Source organism: Macrobrachium rosenbergii, chromosome 58, assembly GCF_040412425.1.
Source record: "Macrobrachium rosenbergii isolate ZJJX-2024 chromosome 58, ASM4041242v1, whole genome shotgun sequence".
NCBI lineage: Eukaryota > Metazoa > Arthropoda > Malacostraca > Decapoda > Palaemonidae > Macrobrachium > Macrobrachium rosenbergii.
The window spans coordinates 4,765,198-4,778,861 of NC_089798.1; the positions used below are offsets into that span (position 1 = coordinate 4,765,198).

Genomic DNA, 13,664 nt, shown 5'->3' on the forward strand with positions numbered 1-13,664 from the left:
CAGAACAGTATAGTACCTGACATCCAGGCCCACTGACCATTGGACCCATTTCTCCCATCTGACCTGGACCCATAGGTCCACCAGGACACATAGGACCACCAGGGCCCATAGGTCCATTGGGCATCATGGGACCATTTGGGCCCATTGGACCTTTCATACCTCCTTTATTGCCTTTCATGGCAAATGTATTGAGCCAGTGGGCCTGATTCTGACGGACAAACTGTGTTGTCTTCAAAGGGTGTTTCTGCAAATTGTAAATGTGTGTTACATTATTAGAACATTTTTAAATCTTTAAAGCTCTACCTCAGGGAAAATTTTAAATCAGAAGATGAGCTATACAGTAACTAAGAAAAGACAAGACAACTGTACCATTATTGCTAAACTACCAGTATTGAGATATACAGCAGTAAATTTTCTTTTTAAAATCCATCAATCATGTATATGCTTAATATTTGTATCCCAGGTTCACAATCTTTTATCTGTCAGACAGGGAATAGTCTCATTACTTATGCATGATCTGGATCCTCAGGTATGTTATGCGTCACCTACCTTACTTTTCATCGAAACTGCATGTGAGATAGCGACTCTTGGTGCTGAGGGAAAGCTCCTCACTATATGACTAATGGCTTATATGAAAAAACTTCTGTGGTATAAAAACAATTTCATGACAACTCCATCAATCATTTATAAGTCCGCCTGAGTTACCAATTTGGTGGGAAGTAACAATGCCTGGTGACCCAAGTATTTGTGTTATGCCTCTGGAATCCAATAGATCACCTATGGACTAGAATGAATTAGGAACAAAGTCTCTGGTTGCTCAGCAGCTGGTGCACTGTTAAATCCAAAACCAGGTAAGTAAAAGAAGGGAGTTTGTATCAGTTAAATTTTTTTCAGATATAGAAAAGAATTATACTGACCTTCAACATGAAATTTAGCAGCCCGTTTCCTTGGGCATCTTCATCTCTTCACAGGATTACAAATGAAAGGTGGGGATGAGTTATGAGGAAGTGGAAGATAAGCTCCACTTCTTATCCCAGCCTAGACTTCTGGTCCAAACTAATTAGTCTGGTTTAGTCTAACCATTTATGAGAAACATTTCTCAAATAAAAAAAAAAAAAAAAAGCAAACGCAGAATAGCATCAACAGGTACCTGAATATAAAATAGGATTACAACCTTAACTGTTCTGCTTGGCTGTCTGTCAAATTACTGCAGGCTTTTATTTGAACTTAAACAACAGACTATGCTTTGAATGGTTTGCTTCCTTCATTGCCCTATAGATAGGGATAGCAGAGTTGTCACCACAAGTCTATTCTTCCAAAGATTAAGCTGGCTAATCATCACCAGACAAGTGGTATCGGCTTTCCTCATTATTGTGGACAAGAAAAGGTGGACGAGAAAAGAAAGAACCATCTTGGCTACTTGTTGTTTGGGTCTTCACTACCAAGTCATGAACAAATGGCAGTCCCACCGACAACCATTCTCTAGCAGGTTACCTTTCCAGACAGTGCAAGAATTTCACAGTCATCTCAAAGATGCAAACACCACCTAAAAAACCTGTCTTCAGTATTAAGTCCAGCAAAATGCTTCCTAAATAACTCATATGATTCTTCATCTGGACCAAGAAGAGATCCACTTAGGTGGATTGAGCAACCCCTGAGGAACCCACAATGAGCCCACAAACTAATTGCCCAGATAGAAGTTGCTGGTTGAAGTTCTGCAAGGTCTTGAGATGGCTTTGGCTGCCTTTTTGAAAAACCTCTACCCCTGAGGCCTTGCTGGATAACCTCTAAATGTGAAGGTGAAGGGCATCCAGTTGCTGTGGATTCTGTAGAAGTGCAGCTGCTTGAGAAACTTTTTTCCAGTTCGCTACTCTCAAGATTGTCTACCAGACTAGGATCATGTGCTGCCAAGACTTTTTAAGTATGCCACCATCATCAAGTAGTCAGTCACCAAACCTATAGTTCTTCTTGTTTAAAGGGGAACAAATGCCTGGAAGCCTAATCTTGATACATGTACACTGCCCAGTCCTGCAACATCCAAGACCCTGTAGCAGACCTTTACTAAAATGCATGCAGAGTCCTCCAGGATCACCTCCAAGACTATGACCAAGTAATCTTTCAGCAGTTGCTGATGACCGAGACCTTGACAGTTGCAGCTTAAATGACTCCAACCTGAAGCAAGTGTATGGAACCAGTATCTCAGTAACAAAAGCGCCCAATTAGGAATTGCTATAACTTTGCTGGAGAACTTGAACTTCACCTGAATTGACACACCAGGTAACTGAATTTTCAATGACACAAGGTGCCTGATCAAGTTTTGCCATAACTTAGCTGAAGGCTTTGGGCTTGACCAGAACTGACATACCAGCTTACTAGTTTCTCAGTGCCACACAGTGCATGATCATTGTTTGCCTTAACTTGGCTGAAGGATTTTGATTTCACTTGAACTTAAATACTACTGCTTCCATTTTATATATAGTTATGTAACTCTCATCCAAGGCACTAGGCCTGACTTCCACCTACTGATGTGAAGTTCAACCTAATGCAACCATGCTAATAATGGTAACAAGGTTCAGGTAAAGACTTCTGGCACAGTTGCCACACAAAAACACTAATCAAAACTGGAAAAACCTTTCAATCCCAAATGAAGCTAAGGTATTTCCTCATGTTAGGCAAATGAGATGTGGAAATGTGCACAAATGAGATGTGGAAATGTGCATAACTGAGGTCCAGGGCTGCTAAAAACTACACAAACTTGTTCAATGGGCTGTGACTGATGGTCAGCATCCCTGCACCACAGACCTAATCTCATGAACAAAAACTTAGAACTTACCAAAGCCTACTTGGTGTGACAAGAGTGGAGGAATAGTCTCCAGGTAGGGAAGTCAATAACCAACTGACGACCTCTCACTACAAATGACCCTGAACCAGTCTCCTATCGTAATCTAGACAAGACAGGAGTACTCTTCTTCATTCCTCCTATCCCCTTTACCGGGAGACTTAGCCATAAGCTGTCCAACTGTCCAGAGATTAATGGGCAATCTCTGCCACTTTGCTAGAGTTGACTTATTAGGAATAAATTAATATCATCTACTCAGGAGTATGCACAATGTCCTCTGCCAGTCACACTTCCTTGGAGGAGATTCTTGGATGATGGGTTCTTCCGCTAGCCACTGATTGCTGTCCAGAGGAAGATGATGCACTTCTGATAATGAAAATTACTGCCCTGCAACCCATAGAACACAATACAGTCCTTCAATGACTTGAAACACAGCTTCTCGGCTGGAGTCAGAATGTCTTCAATGTGGTGAGCATCTTCGGGGTATCATAAAGGAAGCTACAGTCCTCAAAGTAGCGTCTTCTTTCTCCTCCTCTTCTTCTTAGATAAAAATGATGCAGCTGATAGTGAAGATTTGTTGTTGGTAGAAAGTAGAGGAGAAACAGGAAGCAAAGACTGTTTTTTCACAAAGGATCAAGACCATGAAAAAAAAAAAAAAAAAAAAAAAAAAAAAGTGGTGTTGACTGCTTCTCTTTAGCTGGGGACCCGTTGTTAGGATAAATAGTTCTGATGAGTAACTGCTGTCCTTCACTGAATCTTGAGTCTAATTGCAGCAACAGCACAGCTACAGGGGCAGGCATGGCAACATCTGGGGAAGTCATTCAGTAACACAACTGCCACAAGTATAGTAGTTACTGCTAGTCATGTTTACTGGAAATGGGTCATTGCAGGAAGAAGCATACTGGGGATAATCACGGCTACCATTTATCAGAGTTATTTTAGAAAAAATAATTCATTATTATAAAAGAATCCTTTACACAGGCAACAGGCTGAGGAGTTGTCAAAGTTTTGCCAATCACCAGGTATGGCAAGAAAGGAGTGGGCTGGTCAACAGGCAGAGTACTGAGGAGTGGGCATGGTGGGCAGCAGGCTGGTCTGAAGTAGTGGTCCAGTCAACAGGCAAGAACAGAGACATCATCTGTGGACCAGCATTTCAACACCATAATGAGTGATGAAGATTACTCCATTACCAACCTGGAGCTTGAAGATTCCAGAGTAAACACATTAACAGTAGCACTCCTGACAGTGTTGACTTTTACATCTTCCTCTACATCTACATGTAGTGAAATTACAGGTTGGGTGAGCTCTTGTGGGCATTTTCACAACAGCTGCTGCAGGGATACGGGTTTTTGTAACACAACACATATGTGCTATTCCTTACTTAGGAGGCCTTGACAAATTTGCTGATACATAGCGAAGGCACAATGAAAGCACAAAAATGCATCATTATCAAAGCATAAAATAACAGAGCAAAATAAAAAAACTAATCCAGAGCATACAAAATGTAGCATAACAAAACATCATTACACAGAAAAAGTGATTGGTAATGGGATTCATAAATATTAAGTCACAGGGAAAAAAATACAAATTTGCTACAAGTATGGGCAGCAAATGATATAAAAACATACCATGAAAAGGATTGTTAATGCAAGGAATTAAGCCCAGGAAATACAGTGTATGATAAAAATAAAGGAAATAAAAAGACAAGTACCAAAACAAAATATTAACTAAATTTCTCCCAAAACAAACCAAAGAAATAAAACAGTGTATGCTTACTACTTGCTGGAGTGCAATAAACAAAGAGGAAAACACTAGTTAATACTAATGAGCATTAAACTAATTAGTATTCCTTGGCTCTTTAGTTGTAACAGGAACATATAAAACCTTCACCAACCAACAATATCTTACAATGAAAATGTGTGAAATTGTGCATTAAACACTGAAAACAGCAACTGAAATGAAGAAAACACTGAAAAGACCTATATTCTCAGGATGATTAAGATTTGAATAACTCATAGGTAGAGGCAATCCTGCTGTAAACTGAACACCTGGCAAACACTGGACAGAGCTGTAAACAGCACTGCAGGTTCACAAAAAATAGAGTTAGATGGATCAGACATACCCAAGGATCCAGACAGCGCAGAAGCAATCAGATCATCATCTTTTCTATGACTGACAAAAGTGTGATCCACAAACATTACGGACACATATTAAGCACATATGGTTGATGGGGTTATGATGAAACTAAGAGAATTATAATACACAGTACTATCAAGTACAATTCAGAGTTCAATACTTAAGAGTATTTTTGTAACAAAATGATAAGCACAAAATCTGTGATCAGTATATTGAAAAAATTTTCCCCAATTAGAACTCTGATTGCTTGAATTATACCTAATACATTTCAGAATTATCACCATAAAAATATTGAACTACAATACAGTACTGTTTATAACAAAACTTATTTGTACACTATACAGTAATTAAAAAGAATTCAAATACATATTCATATTTAACCATGTTTTATACTGCAAAATACAAATCTTACCTCTAATAGTTTCTTAGTGCCTGGTTGGTCGCAGTGAAAACCTATTATGGTGCTATAGGTTCCCTGAATAATAGCCTCTGCAGCCTTGTTTGCTAAGTGAGTGGTAAACACAAAGATCTGACTCTGCTGCTGCATGTACTGTGCATCGCTGGTGGCTACACCAGCTCCAGCACCGCCCTTCATCCCCATGGAGCCCATTCCTGGCCCGTATGTACTCCTATCACCCTCTGCAAAAAATGAGAAGTTAGCTAAAGATAGAAACTTTACTAATTTCAAACACATACCAATATATATGTAGGATATATTCACAATGTAAATTACTGGTTTTAAACATTAAAAAGATGTAAAATCCTAAGGACATTTTAATAATGCAAAAAGAAAAGTTTGGATGCCTGCATACATACAATTTTAGTCTACAAAGTTTCCTTCAAAGAGCCATGCTTAAGTCGATGCTAAATTAGAAATGCTATATAATCAATCAGCAGAATAGAGAAAGAAGAAAAACAGTTACAAGCAAAGGCATAAAAAAAAACTGCAATAACAATACTGTTACAAATGGCCAGAATTCTATAACTGTATTACTGTATAGTATTTCCTAAAAATTACTTTATCTTCTGGATCTACATACGCTGTATCCAAGTCAGTTACAAACCCAACTTTGATCAGATTAAAACTATGAAATAAATGGTAAAAATTATTCTCCTACAATCATCCAGTAGTTTATCCATATTAAATATGTCTTTGTCATCAAAACAAGGTTTTTTCTTACTGGTTGAATAGTGTTACCAGCAACGTATTTATTAAAAGCTCTTAAAATTGTGAAGATGGTTTCATTCAAATTATACCAGTCCACCTTTGAAAGAAGCTAAATGAACAGAAATTACAACATGATTCCTACTCTGGTAAATTTAACCATTTAATGTCCTCACTTATCTCAAGTACTGTAGCAATGCTAGGTAAAACTATAGGCTCTTCTATGAAGTCCAGGTTTTGGAAAAACAACAAACCTAATTAATGCATACTGATTCCATTAACATCACATCCAATAAAACAATTATTCCATTAATATCACATCCAATATAAAACAATGTTTAAAAATGCCTTGATACAACATACTATAATACTGAAGCCCCTTGTCTGACTACACCAATAGACAATTTTAGTGACTTTCACATCAGGCTATGCTCTTAGGGCTGACAGTTTTATTACCTATTGTGTAAATCTACAAAATTTAAGTACTTGAACAAAATCAATCCCAACATGATAAGAACATTAGACTTATCAAAGTCAAACAATGCATACAGTATATTCTATGTGAATGCAATGAAACTTGCTTTCACATAATCAAGATCCCTGACTATATTCTTAAGAAAAAATTTTTCTTCTTTGTTACTGTCACCAAATTCTCTCATACAAGGGCATTCTATCCTATTGAAATCTGCTTTGCTAACTAAAGGCCACTGGGTCTCATTCCATACCATGATTGTTCCATTTTGAGTAAAAATGCTTATTTAAGTTGAACTATCTTTTTCTTTGGCTATAGAATATAAGATCCCAAGCATTATGGGTACTGAATTCTATTATAAATAAACCTATACAAGTTTACCCGTAGTAGATTAGACAAATACAGAATATATTACTAAACGTTCCCTGAATATATTTAGTGGAGTTTGCTTAATCATATCAATGAGGTACAATATTTCTAGAGTAAATTTTCAAACGCAAATGTAGATCACATTCAGAAAGCCAAAATAATAATACTTACATCAAACAGAATTACAGTATATACTGCATATGAATTACAGTACAATGCTTAGTTTTCATAATAAACAATGGTAATTATATACTAGTGTTAATGATGTCAGTCAGTCTATAAATTGACAGAAACACAATGGCTGAAAATTGCTATTATATCCCTGGGTAAAAAGGCCAACTACATTTAACAATGAGTGAAATGTTCATAGTAAGTTAAACCCATATAGCAAAACGAATCTTTCTCCACACACGCTTTTCTTCCTACCTGCTGACTGCAGCTGGGGTATCGATGCCCCGTCCATACTGGGTACTCCCGTGCAGACACCGGCCATCTTTGACCCGTCACCGTCACCCATATTACAACCTGTCAACACCACCCTTGCTCACCAAGACATCAACTTTGAAATGGTAAAAACCCAATTCCAAGGTGCTAACAGAAAGCCACTCTCAATACTTTACAAGACTTAAGTCACGCTCAGATGACTGTCCCTTGTGCAAACATATTTCATAAAATACTATTAGGTTTTAAGTACCTTCACTGAACAAAATATGACAAATGGTCAAACTGATATCCAAACGTAGCCTAGTGATTAAACTGACTATGCATTTTCTTTGTTATAAGTTAAGAACCCACATTAAAAGAAAAAACTTATGAGCTAAACATAAATAATGATGTTCCTTCATATCACATTTAGATTACCAGTCTCTATACAAATATTCTATACAGTATATGTAAGCTTACTTTACAGCAAATAAATAAAGATCAGTCAATTTTACTAGTTGCTTGCCCTTTAAGTGCTAAAAGGTTAAATTTATTCTTTGATACTGTACAATACATCTGGATGCTGCATCAAGATTTTTTTCATGAAAATAATGAGACAATGAATGAAAAACCACCACTAAATCCTTACATCACTGCAATAACTAACTGCAGAAAACCAGAACAAAAATATTTAGAACCTCAATATTTTGTATCATGACTGAAAAACTTTAAGTTACACATTAGAGGTAATTTATGAAAGCAAACCTTCAGTAAATAATCAACATACTGTCCTTGACACTGCTCTCTCTACTGGGAGATTCTGCATTTCTTGATCTCCTGTATCTTCTTGTCAAATTCTCTTAATTCCACACAACATAAAGGTAATAAACCCTACCTATCAATTCCATGATCTATCCAGCTGTGCATCCAGTCATTGCTCTTTCAACTGCCTTCAAAAATACACGTTTTTACTCTTTGTTACAGAGGATGATACCCTAAGAGTTCAGTTATTAGTTTTCCAGCAAAAGCAAAGAAATTACTAGTTTTTCCAAGATACATCTCAACAGCTAAGAGTAGAGCTGTAATTAATAAAAGTAAAGGAATGAGAATGATCAGAACACTGGTTTAAGCCATAACAGGAATAATTATTTTATGCCACTAACAAAATGCCCAAAATGGCAAAATATGATTCGGGTCCCTATGATGCTTGTAATGAACACGCAATTAAACATACAAGACAAGATTCTGGTTACTAAAAAATACTCATTTTAAATGTATAATTTCACGTCATCATGATTAGATCCATTAGGAAAATAATGTGCATTATATTTCAGCCTGCAATGGAGTTACCATTTTCCCCCAACAAGGACAACCTCATCAACTGATATACAGTACATATTCTTTCAAGTTTACACAAATTTTGCAACTCATATATACGACTAGTTTGATTTTACCCTAGACAAAAAAAACCATTCATTGGTTCACAATGGAAGTAAGGAATTCACCCTGAGTTATTACACCAAAGATAAGCTACAAGTGTTTTAAAAACTTGTTGCTATGATCCTTTTCCACCCTCCGGAGGAAGAGAAATATAACTACCAAACAAAAGTCACAAAAACAAAATAAAACCTAAACTGAAAAGAATATCACGGAAATTTTAACTGGGTTCCTTCATAAATACAAAAATTACTTATCGATTTTTTGTTTTATGGTACAGTATATCCAAAGCTAGCCATTACTGTCACTAAGCTCTAACTTAGTAGAAAACTACCTCACGGCACTTTCATTTTTCCCTCTTTCTTTGTTTTTTCCTACTACGTATATCTGAAAGTGATTGAAAAATCACGATATCTGAGCTTTAAGCTAATTTTCTATGACAAAATATTTATAAACAAAATTATATAAAAAAATCAGCTACAGCCACTTTACTTCAAAATCATCCCAAAAGCAGGATTTCAAAAAATCAATTCTCATGTATGAAGGTTCATTCTATTCCTAATCCATTTTCAACGGGACTGTAACCGATTCCGCTTTCACTGCTGGTGAAAAACTAACAAACAATACTTGGAAAGATATAAGGGAGTTGGAGCAGAATAAAAGACCAACTTCATGCAACCAATATTACAAAAAGAGGAAGAGGTGCTACAGATTCTTGGTAATATCTACTAAGAACAGATAACAAAACTGTTACCTTCATTATTATGTGGTGGAGTTGTTGTTGTTGTAGTCGAGGTAGTGGTGATTGTAGTGGTAATAGTCGTCGTGGTTGTTGTTGTGGAAGCCGTACTTGGTTTAGTGTCATTTTCAGGGCCCCCATTGGCGATTTCTGTTTTAACCTGTAAATAAATAGACAAAATTAACATTCATTCAACATTGAAATAAGTGACACAGGTTTTGTATCCATTTCTGGCAAGAGATACTTACAATACATTTCAAAGATATCAGGTAGAGCTTTTTGTAAAAGATGCCCATAGGACATCAAAAATCTTATTTACCTAAACCAAGAAAAGTTTGATATTAGATTGTGTAACATAGGTAAAAGCACAATACTGACAACTGCTAATAACATTAATCCAAAGCATATTAACATTTCACTGGCAAAGATCCACAAATTTGTATTTGCTTGTGTTTTTGTTACTTGTATTAATGTTCTTATGCTGTCTAATTAATGTAATAATCTTACATCTTGCATTTTTCATATTTCTGATCAAAATATATATTACATATATACATATACATATATATATAATACAAACAAAATATATATATTCAGGCAGTCCCCGGTTCATGACGGGTCCGGCTTACAATGTTCCAAGGTTACGATGCTTTTCAAATATATTCACCAGAAATTATCTCCCGGTTTACAACATGTTCCGGGGTTATGACGAGTCGTACGCCGATCCAACGGAAAAAATATGGCTCCAAAACGGCAGAATAATAAAAATTTGGAGGTTCTTTTTTGATGAAAAACTCAATAAAAATGCAGTTTACATTGTTTTTAATACACCCAAAGCATTAAAAGTAAGGTTTTCTTAGGATTTTCAACGATTTTCAACAATTTTTCGGTCAATGACGATTTTCGGTTTACGATGCGGCATAAAAATGGAACCCCATCGTAAACCGGGACTGTGTGTGTGTGTGTGTGTGTGTGTGTGTGTGTGTGTGTGTGTGTGTGTGTGTGTGTGTGTGTGTGTGTGTGTGTTATTGTTACTTGTGTGTGTATATATCTAAATAAATAAACATACATACTTATATATATATATTGTATGTATATATATATATATATATATATATATATATATATATATATATATATATATATATATATATATATATATATGTTATTGTTACTTGTGTTGATATATCTATATCTGTCTAAAAATAAAATAAACATACATACTACATATATATGTTAGTATGTATGTATATATGTATGTATTAGTATATCAACAATGTAACAATAACATACAAGCAACTATATATATATATATATATATATATATATATATATATATATATATATATATATATATATATATATAAATATAAAATGTGTGTGTGCGCGTGTGTATTATGCATACAATGAAGTCACATAAATACAGTTATGTCATTATAAACTTCAGTCAGTGTATGGAGAAAAGAATGAGAACTGCATTCCCTGCTTACCTTCACTCCACCAGCACCATTATTATTATTGTTAGCACTGGTGGTATTGTTATTGTTGGCGGGGCACGGGGGTGTGGTCTTTGCGGCCGGGTCATCCCCGTTGAGACAGGGCGTCGTGGCGGTTGGGGCGTCCGGATCTGGCTTGATTTCCGTGCCCGGCTCTTGCTTGATCGTGGGCGTAGGGAGAGGGGTGGCATGAGTGTGATTGGCTTTAGTCCGCCGTCCACCGGCACCCCCCGTTTTGACAGTACCGCCCCCCTCCTCCTTCACCCCACCACCACCCCCCGCCCCCTGCTTCACCGTGCCACGCATACCCCCTGAAAAAATCATGTTGGTTACAATTCCATTCAACAGCCTACCGGAGTGGGCTTGGTCTTAATGAATCTGAAAAAGAGAAACAAAGACAAACATCTATGGCATTAAGAAATCCTAAATGGATATTTCATGCTAAACTACTACAAAACAAGCAATGCTTTTGTACATAACATTAAAACGACAAAACGAGGAAATGAAGTATAAATTCTGAAAATGGAAACATTCGGAACGCAGCAGTCATTTTTCCTACGTAAATCTGTTGCTACAAAAAGCACCTCTCTGCTTTTAGTAAAAATAACCAAACATATCGGGCCATTTCTAAACCTCACATCTACCGTGGATTACATTTATGGTCCACAGTAATAATTTTGTGAACAAACGAACAATTTCCAAGAACATGTTACAGATTTCAGACAGAAATCTTAGTTTATGCATACCGTCACACACACGAGTGTGTGTACTAGAAAAAATGACACACTATTCAATAACAACAACTTTCGATTAAATCACCACATATATATACATAACTGTACCGGGCAAATACAACTTTAGCATAAATTTGCAAAACTGTACGTTCAAATTTGTTCATTACGAAAAAAATTCAAAGTCGTGTTTACTTTTTCCTGTACCACCTAAAATGTGGTTTAAGATTTTCAAACTACACTTACAACACAAACACCCGCAGATTCCTAGATTAAGATCTTAAACAAAGTAAAAGACAGCCCCCCCTGCTCTTGATCACTCAAAGCCACAATTGTGAAAATTAATTTAACGTAAAAATTGTCTGATTCTGTGACAAACGAAAATTCCAAGACGAAATAGTCCTTTAGAAACAAATGAAACAAACTTGGGCCTCAAACATAAACACAAAACAATAAAAATACTCTAACATCTAAAAGTAAGAATTTGACATTGAGATTAATACAACACAGTGTTTAACTTTATAATTCCTAAAATACTGAAGGATAAAGTTAAATTAACTAATTACTTGAACATATAAGCAATCTAATTACAATTCTTCATTAGAACTTAACATAAAACTAGTTTTGCCCACTTCCCATTCAGTATCAACAGAAGATATACTCTCACTCTCACAGTACAAAAAGCTACAAAAAATTATATTTCACTTGAGGTCACTTTCTTACCTAGCTATGTTGACAGTAATTATTTTACGTGCCGCTTCTATGTACTGTATCACTCTCGGCTCGTCTGTCACTGCCCGATACCCGCATCTGCAAGGAAAGAAGAGTGTTCAAACCTTTCACCTAAACTTCCAGGGAGATATATTGGGATGACGTGTGAACAGGAATGCTCCCTCTAATCACGAAAATAAAATAAATTATTCTGGCATTCATGTACGTAGAAAAATATGTCTAAATGTCTGTGCAACCCTAGTTGCATTTTGAAGCAACACCCGCGTTACACATAATAACTGTGGTGGAATTATTAAGTTGCATCCCGGGAGATACCTGGGGGAAAAACACAGTACAAATTCGAATCGGAGAGCTGGCTGGCATTACACAGAACAACCATGATACACAAAATGAATTCATTTTGTAAAAAAAAATTCTGAGTAATTATTAAGAAGAAAATACAAGAGCATTTAAAGGTGAAATTTGATTTACTTACAAAATGTTGAAAAAATGCACAATTACTAAAAATAAATATAAGTACCCTTGATGAGAGAAATCTCACAATTGTTTACTTACAAACCAAGATGTTTAATCCAACATCCTTAATATACTAGAATACAGATTCAATTAACACCATTTTACAGATAATTCATAAAAGATACAGTTTAAAGATTACTAGACGCAAAAGGAACTTATGCCAAATTCTATTACGTGAGGTCAAGAGCATGTAATCAGCGAATTACCATACAAAAGTTAATGGAGAAACTGTCCGATGTCAAAGTCATAATTATCCATTAACATTTGAAAGATAAAAAAAAAATGCAAGAACACGAGGGCGCATTACGAGAAATTCACCTTGCCTCACAATCACTAAAAACCGTACCCAGTTCAATACATTAACCCACTGAACCAAACGTTAATTGCAACCATGGCATAAATGAAATAGCTTGTATCTACTTTAACTACAACCTGTTTACTCCGATCTTGGCCTATGAAATGCATTCTATACCTCCCCTTTCCAACGGTAATTTGCTCTGCATTCACTCGCCTTATTAATCTTATGTTGTGTCAATATACCCACAGGCTCGCTGTCTGCATCCTTTAACCCTGAACACCTCAATCCGTAATCCATGCCTGCACAGAGAA

The 13,664-nt window shown here is 36.1% G+C and overlaps 1 protein-coding gene across 4 annotated transcripts in view; it reads right to left on the reverse strand.

Moving 5' to 3' along the window:
* Positions 1 to 13,664, reverse strand: part of LOC136837204 (collagen alpha-1(I) chain-like) — a 505,330-nt gene that overhangs the window by 12,841 nt on the left and 478,825 nt on the right. For 2 of the 4 annotated variants that reach the window (XM_067101873.1, XM_067101874.1), the window contains 6 exons: positions 12,531 to 12,617; positions 11,071 to 11,387; positions 9,596 to 9,740; positions 7,408 to 7,506; positions 5,388 to 5,614; positions 17 to 244 (listed from right to left, as the gene is read on the reverse strand). In XM_067101873.1, coding sequence (XP_066957974.1) covers positions 17 to 244; positions 5,388 to 5,614; positions 7,408 to 7,506; positions 9,596 to 9,740; positions 11,071 to 11,382 — 1,011 coding nt within the window. In that variant the 5' untranslated portion in view covers positions 11,383 to 11,387; positions 12,531 to 12,617. The remainder of the gene's footprint in view (positions 1 to 16; positions 245 to 5,387; positions 5,615 to 7,407; positions 7,507 to 9,595; positions 9,741 to 11,070; positions 11,388 to 12,530; positions 12,618 to 13,664) is intronic. The other 2 variants (XM_067101875.1, XM_067101877.1) reach the window with 1 other exon arrangement.